The following is a 23,352-nucleotide window of genomic DNA, read 5'->3' on the forward strand; positions in this document are numbered from 1 at the left end:
TGAACAATACATAAGGATCTCTGCAAGCCACATTTTGATTTAGAAAATCATTTAATAAAACTATCTACATGTCATTGTACTTTTATTTATTTTGTTAATTCCCATTTTCAATTTATATAGTTCAGGGACCTTGGGAGTGTTGTGAGTTGTGTGTTTGATTTGTAAGCATAGCAGTTGTTTTATATTTCTGATTTTTAAGAGAAAATTTAAAAATTTTATAAACATTGCAAATCAAAGTGGATGAGTACTTTAAAAAATCCAGGTCAATTATGGGAATTTGGGGCCTTGGGAGAAAGGAGAGAGAAAAGGCTTGTTTGGAGATATTTTTGTGGGGCCTAATATAGTCATAAGTTATTGTCGATAATGATTTAAAGATTTTTACCATTTAAAAATGGTAAAAACAAAAACAAAAACATTTGCCTAAGTGAGGATTATCCTTTGTGCCCTTGCCCAGCAGTCTGATTTTTAAAGTTCTTGATGCCTTCATTTCTTCATTTATAATATAAGGAGACTGGAACAAATGATCCTTAAGGCCCCTTATTGCTCCAACATTCTAAGACTTCTATAAATTCAGAACATTGGTTGCTATCTAAGGTCTAATACTAGGTAGTTTAACATTTATACTAATATTAATATCAAGTATCTTCTTTTCTCTTCAAGTCCTATAAGTACACATAAGGTTTACTAATCTGGCTAATATTTTTTAAATTTTTTTTTAATTTTGGAGTCTCAGGAGGTGATCAGTGAATTATTTCAGTGGGTATTTTACCTTCTGATTCTAAGATATAAGGGCAGTTTTCCTTTATAATGTCCTGTAAGATAATGTCTAGGTTCTTTTTTTCATCATGACTTTAAGGAAATTCAGTATTCCTTAGATTGTCTCTCCTACATCTATTTTCCAGGTCATTTGTTTTTCCTAGGAGGTATTTCATATTTTCTTCTATTTTTTCTTTTTTGGGGTTTTGTTTGACTGATTCTTGAAGTCTTATTGAGTCATTCATGTTCATTTATTCAATTCTTATTTTTTAGTTTATTTTTTTTAGTTACCTTTTTTCTCTCTTTTTGTATTTGGCCAATTGAATTGTTTTGTTCATTGCATTTTTTTTTCCCATTTCACAAATTTTGTTTTTCAACAAATTTGTATCTTTTTCACATCTATTTTGTAAGGAATTATAATGCTTTTCCCATTTCATCAAATTTGTTTTGTGGGGAGTCATATGCTTTCCTCATCCCTTCTTTTAAAAATCTCATTTCCTTTTTTCCAATTTTTCTTCTCTCTTTTAAGATCCTTTATGAAATCTTCTAAGAAAGTTATGTGAAATGGGGATCAACTCATATCTCCCTTTGGGACTTCATCTGGAGTTGATTTTCCTTTAGAAACTTCTCTCTCTCTCCATAAAGCTTACTTTGGTAAGACTTCTTTTTGTTTTTTTGCTCATTTTTAAGTGTCTTAATGCAAAGGAGTGACAGCTGCTTTAGTTTACAGTGGGGCAGTTCTGCTGATTGACTTCAAGTGCTGGGTAATTACAGTCAGGGCCAGGCCCCATGTTCTTTCCGTGTTCAGTAGTTTACAATTTGCGTTTTGTAGCAAATCTGCTATATCACCCACTTGCAATCAGGACAGAATAGCCTAAGAAGGTCATAGAAGATTCCCAAGTGGTGGAAGCTGCAATGCTCTGACTCTCTGCTCCACCTCTTTGCCCTAAGCTACCTGTGCTGTGGACTGGGCTCAGCAGACTGTCCCCCTGCCTGTTTGAAACAGACCTGTTCTGAAGTTCTTCCAAGTTATCTTTTTCTGTTGCTGTGTTGTACTCCAAATATGTGGGGTTCTGTGACTCAATAACTAGTTTTAAGGCTTAATCTATTGTTGTTTTGAGAAAAGGTCAGAGGAGGGCACAAAATGTCGTTTCTGGACTCCGCTATCTTGGCTCTGTCCCCTAATATTATTTTTAAATTAAATTTTTATTGTCAGTTCTGAATTCTTCCCTTCTCCATCTCCCTACCCATTGAAAATGCCCAACCCCCTCCCAAAATCCAGGGGGGAAGGGTCATTCATCTTTGAGGAATTTATGCAAAACAAATTCCCAATCAGTCATGTCCCCCCAAAAAAAAGAAAAAGAAAGAAATATCTTTTAATTTATATTCTGAGTTTATCTCTGTTTCATCTGGAAATATATAGCATAACTCTGGGCAAGTCACTTAACCCTAATTGTTTTTTTTTTTATTTAATCAATTTTATTTAAGAATTTCCAACATTGACATCTTCTAAAAAGCATCCAAGCACAGAACACAGAACTACGGCAAACAGCATTCTTAGGGGTACAGGACATCATGAGTTCTTTGGAGTTGTGTAGATTACTGTGCTAATCAGTTATAGAATCTTTCAAACTTTGTTATCTTTTTAACATTATAATTATTATATAAATTGTTCTTGTTTTTCTCATTTTACTTTAGATCAGTGCATACAAGTCTATCAAAGTTTTTTTCTGAAATCATCCCCTTCATCATTTCTTATAACACAATAGTTTTCTATCTCATAATTTATTTAGCCATTCTTCAATTGATAAGGATCCATGTACTTTCCAGTTCTTTGCTACCAAAGATAGAGTTGCTATAACTATTTTTGTGTGGATGGATCCTTTTCTTTTTTTTTTTTTTTGATCTCTATTCTCACCATAATAATTTGCTCATACTATTCCTTCTGTCTAAAATGATAGCACAACCTATGAAATTCGTACTTGTTCTTCTAGGTCCAGATAAAATTGTTATCTGTTTTAGAAAGGAAGTTTTCTTTTCTTGGGCATTTACCTTGGCTTTCACATTCTGCTTTGTACTCTGCTCTGACGAAATTATAGTCCCTAAAAAGGTAGAGACCATGTCTATTTAGTCTGTGTATTTTCTTGGCACAGTGAAGATTTAGTAGTAGTATTGTTGAATAAAAGTGTGTATGCATAGTTTAATAGCTTTTAGGTCATAGCACTTTGTATTGCTTTCTAGAATGGTTGGACTAGTTTACAACTCCACTAACAATGCATTTGTGTACTTATTTTCCCATTGCTTCTCAAGCATTTGCCTCTACCTTTTTTGTCATCTTAGCCAATCTGATGGGTGGAAGGTGGTACCTCAGAGTTGTTTTTTAATATTTAATTTTCCCCAATTACATGTTAAAACTATTTTAACATTTTTTTAAAGTTCTGAACTCCAAATTATATCCCTTTTTCCTTCCCCCTTCTCCTCCCTCCCTGAAATAGTAAGCAATCTTATTCTCAGTTTCTAATTCTTATCTACCACAGAAAGAACTGTTATAAATATTTTTGTACAAATAGGTTCTTCCCCTATATCTTTTTAAAATTTCTTTGGGATATAGAGCTAGTAATGGTATTACTGGATCAAAGGGTATGCAAAGTATAGTATACTCCAAAAGGACTTGTATAATCCTTTTGGAATAGTTCCAAATTATCTCCAAAATGGTTGGATCAGCTCACAACTTTACAAACAGTTCATTAGTATTACAGTTTTTCCACTTCTCTTTTTCAACCATTTCCTTTTCTGTCATATTAGCCAATCTGGAAATATTTAAGAATCGTTTTAATTTGTATTGCCTTAGAGTTGTTTTAATTAGCATTTCTCTCTTTATTAGCAATATAGAGCATTTTTTCACATCTTTGATGACTTGGATTTCTTCTTCTGAAAACCACTGTTCATATCCCATGAAGATTTATCAATTGGGGATCTAATATTCTTGACAATTTTGGGATTAGAGGGAAATATTTAATTTGCTTAGTAAACTTCAGGTTCCATAAGAGCAGAAATTATTTTTTTGTTAGGGGTGGAAGAGGTTATTTTATTCCTAGCCTTTACAATAGTGCCTGAAATATAGTAGGCACTTAATAAATACTTGTGGGACTGAATTAGATTGTTGTTAAAATCAGCCAAAATTTCAATCATAATTTTTTCAATCATAGCCAAAATTGGGATTATTATGGAAAGCATGTTCCTTTAGAGGTAGGATTATAATAGCCTTGTGTTTATATTCCTAGTGCCTAGCATAGAGTATGTATTTATGAAATACTTATTGATTATCAGAAGTAACATTAAAATATTTTAACCTTTGAAGGACACATTATCAATATCCTCCCTCCTTTCTTTCCTTTCTTTTTTTCTCTTTCCTTTTCTTCTTTCCCCTCCTTTTCCCTCTCCCAGAGTATTGTACCCTTACTTACACATGCTCTTAGAAACTTTTTCCCTACCTTCTTTTGAACCTCTGAACCCTCCCAAGATATCTTGGGGTATACTGGCTAGATTTCTTTGTTAAGGACATGTCTTAAATCATAATCATTCTGATTCTCATTGATTGGCCACCTATAGGTCCCAGACCAAGCACCATTTGGTCATTGTTTGGGTCCTGGTCGACTCAGATTGAATATAAATAGTATTCATTTTTGCTTTGGTCAGAAATCCTGAGGTTCTTCCTCTCCCATATTTATTTATTTAGATTTTTTTTGGCTAGGAAAAAGAGGAAATTCTTTGCTGCTATTGCTACCCAGCCATAATCACTGAATGGAGAATACCTCAGCCAAACTGAAACCTGTTGAAGACCTTAGCTTTAAAAGGCCAAGGTCTCCCACTGCATCAGGCCATCTTTAGTCATTCTGACCTATATATGGCCAGTGGACCCAGATGGCTCTGGAGGGGAAAGTGAGGCAGGTGACACCTTCAATGGCCCACTCTCACCTAAATGCAGTTCACTTGCATATCATGGCATCCCCTCCCTGATGTCATGGTCCTCTTCAAGAATTAAAGACAAACAATAATAATCAGTATCCTCAGTTCCTTTAGTGTAAAATGGATATGAGACTTCCTATGCCTTCACACAAACACAAATGGACACAGACATTGGAACAATCCAGTGTGGGAAAATTCATGTTTTTATATTTTTATAGGTAGGGAGTATACGGGGTTTTCCCCCCATTCCCTTTATTTTGTATTTCATGAAATTTAAATAGTTAAATGAAACCAGCAAAATCTTTCCTTTTTTGAAACCCTAGTGCTAAGGTGTTTTCCCTTTTGAGTAATTCAAAATTTGATTTCAATGTAATATGGATTTCTATAGAGAAAATTAAAACCACTAAATTTTCTAAAACCATCAAAGCTGGCAGCTTGACCTGTCTAATACCTCTCAGAGAAGCTAAGTGTCCTCTAAATTGGAAGTAATTTAAGTACCTTGAGCACCTAGTTAAGAATGGAGGGAAAAAATTTGTAACAATCACTTTCTGTTTAGCTATCTAAGAAACTCACTTTTTGAAATTCAAGATGGAAATAGGCTAGTGTTCTAATCAAGAGAATTAAATACTACTGTTTTTGTTATTAAAAAACCAAAGTCTGTACTCTGGACATTGCAAGTTTTATGGAAATTCACAGGAGCCTTGTTATATTTAAGAAACAGTTTACACATACACACACAAATCGTGGTTTGTTGATCTTTGCAAAAAGATCTTTATAGCTATTCACTTACATTTAACCACAAATAGACTGGTATTAAGGATTTACAAGGCAATCAGTTGGGTCTATTATTATCCGTTTTTTTTAAACTTAGCCCATTACAACTTCTAGAAAATGCTAGTTATACTTCCTCTCTTCCTAATCATTTCTCAGTCCCTTTTCATTTCAATTGCTTCAAAAAAAAATATTGAGTTGAACTTACTGTAGTCTCATCCTGATGCTTCATTATGTACAGATGACTTAGTTTTCTTTCTTATCCATTAACCCAAGTTTGTGAACAAATACAATTTAAAAATATGAATTGAAGTCCAGGCTTTTTTTTGTTGCTGCTGCTGTTGTTATTGATCATGGCTTTCAGGTCACCTGGGTTAGTTGTTTTTCCAATGGAAAAAAAATCATATTTTCTTTCTTTAAAATTTTTTTTAACTTTTAACATTTGTTCAATTCAGATTTTTCAGGAATTATTTTCTTCCACGAGCTTCCTTTCCCATTAGATCAAATTCTACTTTCTAAGGAGTTATTTTCCTCAGCAAATTTTTGGATCCTTTGCCATGCTATTGACTCTTTTTTTCATGATTCTCTTACATTACTCTCATTTCTTTTCCCATTGTTTTCTACTTCTCTGCTTTTGAAAATTCTTTTAAAGATCTTTCAGAAATTATTTTTAGGCCTGAGACCAAATTTCATTTTTCTTTGTGGTTTCACATGTAGCCATTTAAAAACTGTTGTCCTCTTCTATGTTTATACCTTAATCCTCCCTATCACCATAGCACTTTTCTATAGATTGCTCTTTTTTGTTTTTTGCTCTTTTTTTTTGTCCTTTTTTTGGTGACTTGGTATTTTTTTTTTTTTTTTTTTTGTGAGAGTTGAGTTCTGGTCATGTACTGTCCCAGTGCTCTGGTTAATACAGCTGGTATTTACTGGGCTTTAGGGATCATCTGTTTGCTTGCTATCGAAATGTCTTTTTCTGCTTGTTTTCCCCTCTGGCTTGTATTTGGGGAGAGGGTTCCCATTGGCCTCATCTGGTATGGGTTTAGCTGCTGCCTTGCTCCTGGGGTGGAGCCTTGCTGCTGGATTGCTGTGGTAGAAGAATCTTACAGGTGGTAGGCCCCAGGGGCAGGTTTTTCTATTGGCCATTCCTGGGGTGGGGCTCCACTACTGGTCAGTAATGGAGTCACATTCTCATTGATGCTGGGATGGGTCACTGGGGTGGGGTCTTGCTGTGCTTCACAGACTGTTCACTTGTCAAGGGTTTTCCAGAAGGTAAAGTCTTGCTGATGATTGTCCCAGTCTTATAACCTTGCTGTCCCTATTTAAGTTAGCTGCTGCTCTTCAACTTCTCACAAATGAGATAGGTCTTTCTTGCTATGCTGGTAAGCTGTTTCCTTGCTCCTAGATCCATCCAGAGGCAGTTTTCTAATTCTTTGGAGGGGAATTCGGGAAGTTTTCAGAGACTTCTTTTATCACTTCATCATCTTGGGACCAAAAGTCCCCCTTCCATTCCTTTTTATTATGAACTAGAAAATTTTTGACAGACATGAACATTTTCATATTTAAAGACCAGAAAAGGAGACTTGTATACAAATGTGAATCTATCTCATGTATCATATATTATATATGAATGTATATATTATTACACATATATTATCCATATGTATCCATATGTAATACATGTATATATGACAGACATAAACATTCTCATAGATAATAACCAGAAAAGAAGACATACATACATAATATATATATATATATATATATACATACAGTAATTTCAATCATGTCCTTTTCCTGAGCCCATTTGTGGTTTTCTTAGCAAAGATATTGGAGTGGTTTGCCATTTTCTTCTCCAGCTCATTTTACAAAGGAGAAACTGAGGCAAACATTATTAAGTGACTTGCCTATGGTAAAAAAGCTAGTGTTTGAAGCCAGAGTTGAATTCATGAAGATGAATCTTCCTGACTTCAGGAAGGTACCCTATTCATAGTTCCACCTAGCTGTCTTTACATATAAATATATACATAAAAATAAATTTACATATGTATATGTTAATGTACACATAAGTACGTGCAAAACATACATTTGAACACACATATATATGCATGTGTATATACACACACATACACAATTTTATATTTAAGATGGTAGTATCAAAATTTTCCTTTGTCTGAATTCCCTGTTGAACTTCTACCTATCTTCTGCCTTCTTTATAAATGGTTCATTGATATTTTTTCTTTTCCTCTTCTTTGCAAAATTATCTATACACTTTATTTTCCCTTTTCCAATTCTCTTTCCTACAAAAGCCATTTATTTCAACAAATAAGTACAGTGAAGCAAAACCAATTTGAATTGTATTGCTTGTGTGTAAAAATATGCATCTCATTCTATATTATAGTCCATTACATATATGTCAGGGGATGAAAGAAATATTTGATCAACAGTCTTTTGGAGTCTGGATTAGTTGATAACTTTTCATTTCTGTCTTGTAAAAGGTTGCCTCTAGAGTTTGTCACATTACTATATCAAATTCTCTTTGCGTCCTTTTTTAATTGATACAGGAGGGCAGCTAAGATAGCTCTTTGAGACTGGTAGCAAATAAATCATAGGTTCAATAATAAAAAGCAAACGTTTGAGGGGCAGCTTTAGTGGAGTGGTTAGATAGCTAGTCAACCTGAAAGTTCCTAAGACTTGGGTTCAGATCTTGCCTTTGACACAGAAACTGTGTGCCCCTGAGCAAGTTATATTACTAATTTTCAATGATCCCAAGCAACTATGTGCAAACTCTAAGTTACAGATGAATTGCTGATCTGAATGATTGAGGGAGATTCCTGACCAGATAGTTCCCCTACCTTGATGAATCATAAGCCTGGCATGCCCCTCCTACCAAACAACAAAACAAAAACCAGAATATGCAATTGCTGGCCAATTGGATCACTTTTTGAGGTTATTCACTTAAGGTAGTGAGAAAGAAATTGTATTTTTTCTAATTAACTTTTAAAGTGATACATTTTGAAAATATCTGCCAAAAAATTCTGTCCATATTTGCAATTACAGAAAGATATTTTTCTTCCTCTTAATAGTCATTTTAAATTATTGTGCTGCATACAACATTGGTCTCCTGGAAGCAAAAATATTCGATGGTCCTTCAACTGAACAATTTGGATATGCAGTGCAACAGTTTGTAAATACCAATGGGAACTGGTAAGAATATTTTAATTATTTTGTTATTGCAACTAAAAAGTACAGATAAATGTCCTCATTCATATACATACAGTTTATTTGTTTTACTTAACTCACTGACTCATTTTGGTAAATATGTATGATATAAATTTTGACCAACCACACTATAATTTCTTTTGTGAATTAAAAAAAAAATTCCATTAACAGGAAAGTTTAAATATTGACTTATTAAATGGGATGATGTATGTAGTGTTTTGCAAATATTAAAGCTTGTGTAAATATGAACCATTTGATGTTTGATGTTAAGATAACAAGGCAATTTAATGCTGTTTGCATTTTTTAAGTCAGAATTGAGAATCTTCTAATGATTGCGATGGCAAGTTTCTAATAGTTACAGGATTAGCCACTTCAAAGAGGGATAATGTATGTACTATGATGTTTCCTATTTCTTCTTCTAATGGTTGATGTTCCAGGGACATCTTGAGATTTTTTTTTAATCTGGCCATTGAAAATCAAATATTGAAAGGTATTGTTTGGTCCTTTTGTAGAATACTAACTGGTCAGAGGCAGCTAGTGGTGTATAAATAGAACTGAAGTCAGGAAGTATTCATATATAGTGTGTTAGACATTTATTAGCTATGTGATCAAGTCTCTTAAATATTTTATCTCAGTTTACTCAAGTGTAAATTAGAGTTAACAGTACCCACATCACAGGGTTGTTAAGGGGATCAAATTGAACAGTATTTATAAAAATTCTTGGCATAGTGCCTAGCACATGGTAGATGATATATTAATGCTCACTTCTTTCCTCTTCCCTTATCAGAATTCCCTCTGACTAGGCTTAGATGTATTTCCCATTTACCACCTTCACTCACAGCATACCATGATCAATCATAATTTTGGAGAGAGTGGCAAAGACCAATGGTATAAATTTAAATCCTGTGTACCTATGCAAAATGTTGTAAGGAGGTTTTTCTTCTAGTGGATCACAAGTTTCTTCCTGTGCTCCAAGTATGTAGGAGCTTCTTTGGGTGAGAGTTAGGTAAATTAAAAAATAATACAAGCAAATAATAAAAAGAGAGGTTTAGAAGGTAATTGTAAAGTTTGATGTATAATTTAGGTTTTCCACCATCTAATGTCAGGAAGTAGGAGATTTTAAAGACTTCAATTAATGAAAAAGATGTTATTCAACAGTATACTGTGTTATAATTACTGTAACCTCGTGGAGGAGGCACATTGATTAAGTCTTAAAGAAAGCTACGAATTCTTCAAGGCAGATATAAACAGAAAGTACATTCTAGACATAGAGAATAGGCTATGAAAAGATACCTATATGGAGATGGATATTAATGGTTAGGATATAACTAACCATAATGTTCTGATATAATCATTATTAACGATGAGATTCTGATTCCTCTGAAAATTTAGTAGGGCTATCTCTCTTTATTCATAGTCTATCCCATCTCTTTCTAGAAGTGAATAAGATCACAAGTCCTCTGGAAGAAATCACCTTGGGAATCATACTAATCTGATAGGGAAATTTATAATCCTAACTCTTTTCCAAGTTTAGTAAATGGGATTCTGTTCTTTGATCTTCGCAGTTTTGAATCTTGACTACATGCTAATTAAAACTCTGGTTCAAAAAAAGCTTTTATGCCTATTCATCCGTCCTATATGCTTAATAATATGGTAATAGAGATCTGTTTCATATAACTGAGAAAGAATTGATATATAGAGAGAATTTTCTTCCTCTTGAAAATATTATAATAACTGGATTAAATGTCAATAAAGATATTTTATCATTGTTCTAGGATCTTAATAATATCATTTTAATTTCAGAAGATGAGATTTGAATATCAAATTTTTTTCTTTGTTGCTTTTTGACTTAAAATATACTAATATCTTTTTGTTTTGTTTTTTTTGTATCAGCTTTACTTCTAAATATATCCCTCTCTTATCAATAAGCTATCCTTTATAATAAAGAAGAGCAAAAAGAAGAAAGAAAAAGCATTTTACCAACACTAAACGGTCCATCAAACAAATCTGATGATATCTACTGTGTTCACACTCCGAATTCATCACTTTAGCAAAGAAAGGGTTTTTTTCCTCCTGTTTATAAGATAGGAAATTAATTGCTAACATATTTCATTTGTATATATGAATACCATACCAAATATGTTTCTTATTTATGTCCTTTCTACCTATTCCCTAACTTTCTCCACTGAGATGACAAGAGCCATTTCATCTCCATTTGGGCATTTAGGTAAATCTATTTGGGTGCTCTTTGATAGTACCAGGAGCCATTAAAAAAGGAAACTCCTCTGTCCAGATTGCATTAAAGGAAAAAAAAAAACCCGAACACTTTATATATCCTGAAGAATTGACTTGTCTGTATTTGCAGTTGCATGACAAGAATGTAAGCAGACTTCTAGTAATCCTCTAGTTGAAAGTAACAGGAAAAAAATCTTCTTCATCTTCCTCTCTTTATATTTTTTCTCTTCCTTCTCTTCCAGACTAATGATGAGCATCATCACCTCCAATCTTTTTTTCTATCACTGTTCTTTTGTTGTCTCCATTCTCCTGTACTTAATCAAAACAGGAAGATATCTGAGACCACTTTACCTTAGCTGACTAGCTACTTTCAATGAACCTCAATGAACAGTTGCAGTATTGCTACTCAAATTATGCATTTAAATGTCATATCTTTTACCTAGTTGTGGAATGAAGAGCTTTTTTCATTATTCAAGGAATTTAAACCATTAAGTGGGAAGACTTTTTAAAGGCATCACTAGCCTACTAATCTGATCTAAAACACAAACCTCAATTAGATATTTTAAGGTGACCAGAGAAAGAATATGGCAAAAAAAAAAAAAGGTTAATGATACTTTCTTTTGAGGAAAAGGAGACTGATATTGTAACTTAGGTTTCTGAGATTGTCTAGGAATAGTTAGGAAATGTGTTTTTCAGTACTCACAACCTTCATATTCCCATTCATGACTCTATGGTCCAAGTAATCTTATTTACCCTCAAAAAAAGTTAGTGCACCCAAACTAACCAGCTCATCAACGAAGTATATGACAGTTACACACCCATAGCTATTCTTTGTAAAGAAGGGTGTTCCTGTATTTATAAGCTTATGAAATTAGCTCCTGCAATATCAATGCATGTGCCAATCTTTTTCTATCCTAAGGTCAGTCTTTTTCTATTATTTTGCCTTAAGACTAATAATTAATATTTTATTATTAATTTGACCTAATTTTACTTAAAATGTCATGATTAGGGGCAGCCAGATGGCACAGTAGATAGAATGCTGAACCTGAAGTCAGGAGGATCTGACTTCAAATCAGGCCTCAGAAACATTTACTACCTGTGTGACTCGGGCAGGTCACTTAACTCCAGTTGTCTCACCAAAAAAAAAAAAATTAAAAAAAAATTTTTTGATGATTATTTTCCACACATAATCTTTCTTGTCCAAGGTATTGAATTATATTCTTGCTATATAGTTATGTTTCTTCTGATAAAGAATACTATTAAATTAAGTCTTTTTCACTAATTGAGTTGTAGTACATTTTAAAATTATTTAATACAATATGAATTTTCTTATTATTTAGGTGGAAAATCTAAATTATATGCCAAACTTCACAGTTACCTTCTAAATCTGTTTTTTTTAATTCTTTGCTTGTATTATACTTTCAATCAAACAATTGATCAGAAACTATTAATATTGATTAATCAGGTGGATGTCCCACCAGCATCTCAATTTTAAGATGTCTATTTTTTTTTGGTTTTGTTTGAATGATTCTTTTTTTTTAAAATTGAAGCTTTTTATTTACAAAATGTATGCATGGGTGATTTTTCAACATTGACCCTTGCAAAGCCTTCTGTTCCAGATTATCCCCTCCTTCCCCTTATCCCCTCCCCAGATGGCAGGTAATGTAATACATGTTAAATATGTTAAAATATATGTTAAACCCAAAATATGTATACATGTTTATACAGTTATCTTGTTGCACACACAAAAAAAAAATTGGATCAAAAAGAAAAAAAACTGGGAAAGAAAACAAAAGCAAACAAAAACAGAAAATTTGAGAATGCTGTGTTGTGGTTCACACTCAGCTCCAATGGTCCTCTCTTTGGGTGTAAATGGCTTTCTTCATCACTGAACAATTGGAATTAGTTTGAATCATGTCATTGTTGAAGAGAGTTATGTCCATTAGAATTGATCATTGTATAGTCTTCTTGTTGCAGTGTATAATGATCTCCTAGTTCTGCTCATTTTACTTAGCATCAGTTCATATAAGTCTCTCCAGGCCTCTCTGGAATCATCCTGCTGGTCGTTTCTTACAGAACAATAATATTCTATAACATTCATATTCCACAACTTATTCAGCCCTTCTCCACTTGATAGGCATCCATTTAGTTTCCAGTTTCTTGCCACTACAAAAAGGGCTGCCACAAACATTTTTGCACATGTGGATCCTTTTCCCTCCTTTAAGATCTCTTTGGGATATAATCCCAGTAGGAACACTGCTGGATCAAAGGGTATGCACAGTTTGATAATCAGTTTTCCCACATCCCCTCCAACATTCGTCATTATTTTTTCCTTTCATCTTAGCCAATTTGAGGGGTATGTAGTGGAATCTCAGAGTTGTCTTAATTTGCATTTCTCTGATCAGTAGTGAATTAGAGCACCTTTTCATATGACTACAAAGAGTTTCAATTTCTTCATCTGAAAATTGTCTATTCATATCCTTTAATCATTTATCAATTGGAGAATGGCTTGAATTCTTATAAAGTTGAATCAATTCACTATACATTTTAGAAATGAGGCCTTTATCAGAACCTTTGAATATAAAAATATTTTCCTAGTTTATTGCTTCCCTTCTAATCTTGTCTGTGTTGGTTTTGTTATACTAAAACTTTTTACCTTAATATAATCAAAATTATCTATTTTGTGATCAATAATTGTGATGACTGTTTTAGCACCCTGGATACCTTAGAATCAGCCAGAGTCAGGATAAGCAAAAGTCCTTCATCCTTATTCTTGGTCTTTAGAGGTAGGATTGAATTGGATGGAAGCAGAATCTCCTTGACCTTCCTTTGTCTCCCACCCAGAAGTGACCCTGGCTAGTCTTATTCCACCCCCTAGTCCCTCCTACAGTTCTCTGTATACACCAATTATCGAGCCAGCACAGGATAGTAGGAAGGGCTATTTTCCAAGAATATGGTTATAGAGTGTTGTTCATTCGGTAATTAGCCTTAAGTGCTCGAACCGACCTCAGTGCATTGACTCAAGAGTTTCAGCCCTTTACAAATAATGATCTCTAGTTCTTTGGTCACAAATTCCTTCCTCCTCCATAGATCTGAGAGATAAACTAGTCTGTGTTCTTCTAACTTGTTTATAATATAGTTCTTTATGCCATGAACCTATTTTGACCTTGTCTTGGTGTTTGGTATTATGAGTGGTCCAATGCCTAGTTTCTGCCATATTAGTTTCCAACTTTCCCAGCAGTTTTTGCCAAATAGTGAATTCTTATCCCAAAAGCTGGGGGTCTTTGGGTTGTCAAACACCAAATTGCTATAGTCATTGATTATTTTGTTCTGTGCACCTACCCTATTCCACTAATCAACTGCTCTATTTCTTAGCCAGTACCAAATGGTTTTGAGGACCACTGCTTTATAATATAGTTTTATTATAATATATAATGTTATTATATATTATATATTTCTATATATAGATCTAATATAAGAATTCTATAATATAGATCTGATACAACTAGGATACCTTGATTTGCTTTTTTTTTTTCCATGAATTCCTTTGAAATTCTTGACCTTTTGTTCTTCCAGATGAATTCTGTTATTATTTCTAGCTCAGTAAAATAGTTTTTTGGGAGTTTGTTTGGTATAACACTAAATAAGTAGATTAGTCTAGGGAGTATTGTCATTTTTATTATATTTGCTCGACTTATCCAAGAGCACTTGATATTTTTCCAATTGTTTAGATTTGACTTTATTTGTGTGGAAAGTGTTTTGTAGTTTTGCTTTGTAGTTCCTGACTTTCCCTTGACAGATAGATTCCCAAATATTTTATACTATCGACAGTTATTTTAAATGGAATTTCTCTTTGTATCTCTTGCTGTTGGGTTTTTTAGGGATGTATAAAAATGCTGATGATTTATGCGGATTTATTTTGTATCCTGCAACTTTGCTAAAGTTATGGATTATTTCTAATAGTTTTTAGTTGATTTTCTAGGGTTCTCTGAGTATACCATCATATCATCTGCAAAAATTGATAATTTGGTTTCCTCATTACCTATTCTAATATTATTATTCCTTTGACTGATTCTTGAAATCTTGTTGAGTCATTCATTTCAATTTGTTCAATTCTAATTTTTAATGTATTATTTTCACCAGTTTCCTTTCTTATGCTCCTTTTGTATTTGGCCTATTGAATTTTTAAATGAGTTGTTTTGTTCATTGCATTATTTTTCTCATTTCACAAATTCTGTTTTTCAGTGAATTGATTTCTTTTTCATTTCTATTTTGTAAGGAGTTATATGCTTTTTTCATTTCATCATAGCTATTTTATAAGGAGTTATATGCTTTTTTTATTTCATCAAATCTATTTTGTAGGGAGTTATAGGCTTTTCTCATTTCATCATCTCTATTTTTAAAGGAGTTTTCTTCAGCTAATTTCTGTTTTTTTCCTTTTCTGTACTCTCTTGCAAAGAGCTCATTTTCTTTCCCCATTTTTCTTCTAGCTCTCTTTTAAGATTCTTTTTGAAATCTTCCAAGAAAGCCTTGTGAAATGGGGACCACCTCATATCATCCTCTGGAGCTTCATCTGGATTTGATTTGCCTTTAGGAACCTCAGGGTTTGAGGCCCATTCTTCCGTCAATGATCAGAGTTCTTTTTGCTTTTTTTGCTAATTTTTTAAAGGGTTGAGATCTGTTCTTAAGTCAGAGGGGCAACAGATACTTTAATTTGCCCTGGACAGTTCTGCTGACTGACTTCTGCTGCTGGGAAATTGTGGCCAAGTCCCTCATTCTTCCAGAGCTCAATGACTACAATTTGCCTTTTGTATTTGCTCTTGGGTGTTTTACCACAAATCTGCTAAACTACCTGCTTACAACCAGAACAGAGTAGCCTAATAGCCTCATAGAAGATTTCCCAGTGTACTGACACTATAATGCTCTGGCTCCCCACTCCAGCTCCTTACTCTGGGTTCCCTGCACTACAGTTTGGGCTTGGCAGACTGTCTCCCTGCCCTATTGAAACAGACCTGTTCTGAAGTTCTTCCAAAGTATCTTCTTCTGGAAATATGTTGTACTCCAAACATTTGTAGGTTCTGTCACTCCAAAACCAGTTTAGAAGCTTAATCTGCTATTGGTTTGAAAGAAGGTCAGATACAGCCCAGTCACTTGGGTTTATAAGCTGAGAGTTTTCTTTGACTCTTCCTTTTCTCTCAATCCCATATTTAACCAATTGCCAAGTTGTATGAGTTCTGCCTTCTTAAATCTGTCCTTTTATTTCTATTCATGCTAGTCTCCTAATATAGACCCTGATCACCTCATGTAGAATAGCAATTAGAGAGGACTTCAGAAGCCATAAAGACAAAGCTGTACTTGAACAAGAATCCTCAAACAACAAATAAAAATCAGCTATATTATTATTTTTCTATACTTGATATGGCTAAAAAATGAATCACTATATTTCATAAAGTTTTTTACATACAAAGTTTTATTTAAAATGACTGTGATGCTTAAAAGAACACACAAAAAAACATCCATTTTCTCAATACTGTAGTTCAACAAATTCTAACAAATATCTAATTAAGTATCTATTCTGTGCAAGTCACAGAATTCATTGAGATTTCATTGTATCAGGATATCCCCTAATTATCAAAGAAGGTTTTTTTTGTTGTTAAAATACTTAAATGTCAGTGGAATTTATTATTGAACTACTAATGGGCTGGGACTGGAGAAATGTTCTTCATACTGTTGATAATGAACAAAGCTTTGAAATATAAGACCATTTATTTGTTTTGATTGCTGGCACTGGGTCATCTTTTATTCCTAGTTTATGGTCTTTTCATCTTCATACTAGGTTGGGATTTAGTAATAGCATGCAGAAGGATTCTGAACAGTAACCGTCCTTTAGATACTTATTAACTTAAATATGAGTACACAATGGTTAGTTCCCTGTTTTCTATTATAAATTCTTTTAATAAAAATGGAATGTTGATCTTTTACATTGCTTTTTTTAAAATGTTACTTTTTCTATTTATTAGCTACTGATATGATTCTTTTCTTGCCCCCTCTCCCTCTCTTATTCTTTCTTCACCTATTAATTTTATTTTCTTTCTTTTTCCTTGATCAGTCAACTAGTCAATAAGAATTTATTAAGTACCTACAATATGCTAGAGAGTTTAGTAAGTGCTGGGGATATGTAAAGTAAAAAACATTTCCTATTCTCAAAGTGGTTATAATATAATCAAAGAGACAAGATGCAAACAAGTATATATGTTAGTAATATGCAAGATGAATTGGAAATAGTCAACAGAGGAGAGTCAGTAGAATTAAAAGGGGTTGGAAAAGAATTCCAGTAGAAGATGGGATTTTAATTGGGATTTTTTTTATTTTTAAAATGTTATTTATATTTTATTTTTCTCAGTGGCATGTAAAAGCACTTTTTAATCTTCATTTTTAAAACTTTGAGTTCCATATTCTCTCCCCTCTACTTTCTCCTCATTGAGAATGCAATATAGATTATACATGTGTAGTCATGTAAAAAATTTCCTTAGTAGACATTTTGTGAAAGAAAATAGGCCAAAAAAAACCTCAAGAAAAATAAAGAAAGTAAAACAGTATGCTTCAGTCTATATTCATACACCATCTGTTCTTTCTTTGAGTAAGGATAGTACTTTTCTTCTCAACTCCTTCAGAGCTATGTTGGATCATTATATTGCTGAGAATAGTTAAGTAATTCACAGGTGATCATCTTACAATATTCCTGTTGCTTTGCACACCATACATTTCACATTATATCAGAACATGTAAGTCTTTACAGGTTTTTCTGAGAGTGTTCTGCTTACCATTTCTTATAGCATAATATTATTCCATCGTAATCATATATTATAATTTGTTCAGCCATTTCCCAGTTGATGGACATCTCCTCAATTTCCAAATCTTTGCCATAAGAAAAAAGTTGCTATAAATATTTTTTACATATAGGTCCTTTTTGTTTTTTGTCTTTTGGGATACACAGACCTAGTAGTGCTATAAAAGGGTGAGCAATTTCCAAATCTTTCTACAGAATGGTTGAATCAGTTCACAATTCAACCAACAATTCATTAATGTTTCATTTCCTCCACATTCCCTTCCAATATTGGTCATTTTCCTTTTCTCTCCTAGAACAAAGTCCTACTTTAACAAAAAGTTACAAGTCAAGTAATAGGGTGGGAAAATGAGCAAGTAACAGGAAAAAAATTCAAATGTAGAAAGTTACACCACCATAATAACTATGGTGACAAGAAAAATAAAAACATGTATTTAGAAAGTCAGACCATGGAAGAACTCAAAAAGGATTTTGAAAATCAAGTATTAAAACAAGTGTTAAAATAGGATTTTGGTAGGTAGGTAGGTAGGTAGGTAAAATAGGTAGAAGGTGCATTGTCCCAAGCTTCGTTGATTTTTTGCAGCTATTTTCAGAAATACTTCTAAGAACTGTTTTTACTTTTTCCAAGGTGATATATCCAAAGAGAGTGTGTTTACCACTACTCTTCTATCCTGTGCTCTGATCTGAGAATGACCATAAGCACTCTTATCTGCCCTGGAATTGTGAGAAGGGTCCCCATTCCACATGGCTGCAAGCTCTGCTATGTTAGTTCTCCTCCTCACCCTGGGACTGCCACCCAGCAATGTGACTTAGATCCAAGTATGAGCAAACCAATAGAGTCCTGCTTCAGTGATAGCAAAGATACCTCTCTAATGTCCTTTTGATCGCCTCTATTCCCTTCTCATTTGTAAGCTGAGAGTTTGAGGAGCAGCAGCTGTTGTTGCTGATTCATTGACTCTCAAGGCGTTCTCCAGGTTTGCTAGGTCGAGGGCTGTGCTAGCCTGGCCTGGCCTGGCCTGTGTTGAACTGTGCTCAATGCTTACCCAGGTATGTCAGACATTTTCTGCTGACATTCTATCTTTAGTTGGAAAATTATATCACCTTATACTTTTGTGAATTCTGCTGCTCCAGGAATAGTTTTGTGGAATTATATAAAGGTATTCAGAGGAGTTTGAGGGAAAGCTCAGGTAGGTCACTGCTTTTTCTCTGCTATCATGGCCCCATCTCCTTACTTGGAATTTATTATTTTTTTATAAAGCTTTAATTTCAGATAGAAATGGGAGACTAAGCATTAACAGAATGCAGAACTCTCAATTTCAGCTCTACCAGACCTCTAAATGTCAGAGACCAAGTTATAATTAAAAGTATAACATAGATACATAGTATACAGACAACATGTGTTTAGGGTACAAAAAAATACTAGTTCATTCTGATAGTTGATTTACAATTCAACTGGACATCTAATTCAAAATAGTTTAAAAGTATAGGATGAATTACATGTAATGTTTATCATCTGTCAGTTCTTTTCTGGGTATAGTTCACTTGATTTAAACCTAGTTAGCTAGAATGGAGAACATTCTGAATGGAAACAGTTAGGAGAAAATGTCAGAGCAAGATTGAGTGTCTGATTGGACACATTTGGTAAAAAATAGCTAGTTCCATTTTGGATATGTTATTTAATTCTGACATCTATTAAATAATTTAAGTTGTAATAATGTATTCTCTCTGTCCAGTTTTCAGGCAGTTCACTTATTCCTTTAGCCTTTGCAAATTTGTATTCAACAGTTAATCACTGTGAAAGTGTGGCTTTTACACATTTTATTTTCCATTTTATTTTTATTTTCTTTAAATAATTTTTTGTAATATTAGTTTTTATATCATTTACATTTCTCAGTGTATACTTCCTTCCTTCCTCTTCCTTATAACAAAGAAGAAGAAAAAAGATCAGCAAAACTAACCAACAGAGACTTTTCTTCTTTTTCACTTGTATACCCAATGTTTAGCATATTGCCTGGCACATAGTAAGTATTTAAAAACTGCTTTTTTCCTTCCAATCTTATTTCCCTCCATCCATCCATCTATCCATCAGTCAAAAACATTTATTAAACATTGATTACATGCTAGACACGATGCTGGGAATACAAATGCAAAAGAAAAAGTCTCTGCCCTTTAGGAGCTTACAGTCTAATGGAGGAAAGCTACATACAGAAGAGGGGGAAGAGAAAGTAGCCGTTGTGCAGAATGGAGTGTGTTGGAAAAATCCAGAGTATACTGCTAGGTGGTAAATAAAGAAGAGGCTGGCCTGGAAGCCTCATTAAATTGAAATTTTGAGATGAGCTCTTCAGAAGGGAAGGATCCCAGAGGCAGAGAATACTGATGAAATGTGTGTTTCATGACTGTCCTCTATCATCTCTGTCAGGAGGTGGATAACATGCTTCATCAGTTTCAGTCGTGGCTAGTTTTTGCTTTGATCAAAGTTTTAAGTCTTTCAAAGTTATTTTTCTTTGCAATTATGCCAAAGAAGTCTATAATACACAAAAATGTTAGAAACTGTTTATTGTCCTAGTACTACTAGGCTGTTTTCGGAGGCAAATTTAAATTTTCCAAACATATACAGAATTCATTGAATTAAATCATTCCAATCTTCATATCAGATTTTCATGAGGATATCCTAAATGCAGGGGTTCTCAAACTTTTTAAATAGGGGGCCAGTTCACTGTCCCTCAGACTGTTGCAGGGCCGGACTATAGTAAAAACAAAAACTTAGTTTTGTGGGCCTTTAAATAAAGAAACTTCATATCCCTGGGTGAGGCAGATAAACGTCCTCAGCTGTTGCATCTGGCCCACGGGCCGTAGTTTGAGGACCCCTGTCCTAAAGAAAACTAATTGGTACAACAAAACAGTTCCCTAAAAACAAGATCAGAAATCATTTTGTGAACAATATGAATTTTTTGATGAACCATCTATTGTAATGAAGTAGAAAAATATTTATTGGGTGTATTATGGGGAACTCCAAAAATGAGAGCTTCTAAAAACATGGACATCCACCCAGGATATGACTTAGTGATATAGAGGTCTCAGTATATTGCCAGAGGCACATAGAAGTTGTATGACTTCTTCATAGTTACATTTAGTAATTTCTGAGGCAGGATTTGAATACAGCAATGATAGGGTTGTGCTAGAAATCCCTGCTAGGTCTTTCTGACCCTAATCCTAGTTCGCAAGTCAGTAACCCTGGGAGCCTCAGTCTGTTATCTCCTCAAAAATATAGATTCTGATAATGAAGTTTAATTAGTCTTACTTTTAGAAAATTGTGTAGCTCCAAGGATAGCAGTAATTATGGATCAATTTCAATGAAGTTACTAAGGCTTTACCAGACAGACATTTTCTGACAATAGAGGTATTTTCAGATTTCTTATATTTCAATCCTAACTCCAGGTTTATCATTGATAGTGGCTCTCTGCTTTGATTTCAACATATGAATGTGTTTTTACAGAACTCAGTGGATTGGATAAAAGTTTGGGTGTATAAGCAGAAGTAAAGGTGGGTATGTTTAATGATTTTAATTAAAATTTTGGAGGTGAAAAGCAGTTTTCCTTAAATTTAGGCAGATCACATTTGTTCCACAAGCTCTGTGTTGGACCTGTAGGTTCTAGATATATATTAGGAGTCACTGAATTTGTTAACAGGAAGTATAAAACACAATTGATTTAATAATAGTATATTGTTTGCCAGAAACAATATATAAAGTTGAGATTCATGTCACAACTTCTTCCAACTTGTGTTGATTTTCACTGATTGTCTATGAGTAATGTCAAATGTCTGCCCAGCAGTAAACTGAGTTCATTATTAGTAATGAGTCAAAAACTGTCCAGACATAACACTGGAATAATTTGGACAAACAGGGACTGAAAGTTAATTTAACATGTTTCTAAATGCACAAATGGCATTTCTTGTTCTAACAATGACTAGTGTTTACTTGTCCTTAAAAGAGATTTATAAAACTCTTAGTGAACATAAGGCTGGCATAGCCAATGATAATAGCATATTTACATGGTGTGTTAATGTTTGCAAACTGATTCACAATCATGATTTCACTAATCCTCAGAAAAACCCTATAAGGTTATATATTATTATTATTCCTATTTTACAGATGAAACTGAGGCTTAGAGAGACTTAAGTAATTTATCCCATGTCATGCAAGCTAGTAAATATCTGAATGGGATTTGAATTCTGGTCTTTCTGATTACAAGTTTAGCTGTCAAATTTACTCCTGTATGCTGTCTCCTGTTTATAAAAATGTTTATTTTTAAAATTTATGCCACATATTTTGAATTAATATGTAATATAATATATTGTATTGTAATATATAATTTCCATTGTACATTATAAATAAAGCAGTAGATGTGTTGGAGACTTTTGGATGTAGTAATAAGAAAAGACTAAACTATGTATTAAGTCTAAAATGATATTACCAACATTAATACATAAGAGAAGATGACAAACAAAACCAAGAAGATAAAAATATAACTAACAAGGAAATGGGATATTATTCCATAAACAGAAATTAGTAATTTAGCACATTAGTGATTAAGTAATCACTACTTTAATACAAAGAACCTTTGGGATAGAAAAATATACATTTGTTTCATTGCTCATATTGTGTAATTTTTCAGGAACTGCAGAAAATAGGAATCAATTTTTATATTCTCTTATTTGTAGTGTCCATCCCTCCATTCCTCTGAGGTTGCATCATTTTCAAGAGATGATATTTCTGTCATGGACTCATGGATTGCTTGACAGAGCTAGAAGAAATCATGCAAATAATTTAGATAACAAAAACACAAATTAAATCACCTAGTGTCAACTAAAACTCTTTATTCTTCCCTTATTTTTTCCCTAATTGATCCTTTATCCCACTCCTCACAGTGGCTGTTTTTCATTTCCTAGAGGCTACAAGATAACATCCAGCAGAATCTGAAATCCCCAAGACTCTTAAGATTCTGCCCAAGTACCCTGATCAAGACAATGATTCAAGACAATTCCAAAGGATCTAGGATAAAAAATGCTAACTACCTCCAGAAAGAGAACTGATGAACTCTTAGTGCAGACTGAAGCATTCTTTATTTTGCATCATCCATTTTACAGATGAGAAAACTGATGCAAATAAAGGGCACAATAAGTATTGGAGGCTGATTTTAACTCTTGTCTTTCAGCTTTCAGGCTCAATGTTCTATCCATTGTACCACCTAGCTGCTTCAACTATTGATTGATTGATTGTAGAAGTTCATGTATTAAATTTATAGCATGAATTTTCCATGGCTAAAAAGTAAATTAATTTTTTTCTCCTTTTTTTTTAATCACTCATCTGTGGCTTAGTACTTTATTTCTGGTTAGGAGCAAGTAGCAGGAGAGATCTCTTGTTAGATCTTTGTACTCAGGATAGTCAGATTCTGCTTTGCTATATAAGAAAGAAATAACCAGCTCATGAATTTAATATTTCCTGTAAGTCATTTAAAAAAAAAGTTTAAGATTGACATAGATATTATACAGAT

At 33.4% G+C, this 23,352-nt stretch overlaps 1 protein-coding gene across 1 annotated transcript in view; it reads left to right on the top strand.

Moving 5' to 3' along the window:
* Positions 1-23,352, top strand: part of ITGA2 (integrin subunit alpha 2) — a 144,764-nt gene that overhangs the window by 18,892 nt on the left and 102,520 nt on the right. Inside the window, exon 2 of the mRNA XM_031964909.1 lies at positions 8,580-8,700. Coding sequence (XP_031820769.1) covers positions 8,580-8,700 — 121 coding nt within the window. The remainder of the gene's footprint in view (positions 1-8,579; positions 8,701-23,352) is intronic.

The sequence above is a fragment of the Sarcophilus harrisii genome, chromosome 1, assembly GCF_902635505.1.
Source record: "Sarcophilus harrisii chromosome 1, mSarHar1.11, whole genome shotgun sequence".
NCBI lineage: Eukaryota > Metazoa > Chordata > Mammalia > Dasyuromorphia > Dasyuridae > Sarcophilus > Sarcophilus harrisii.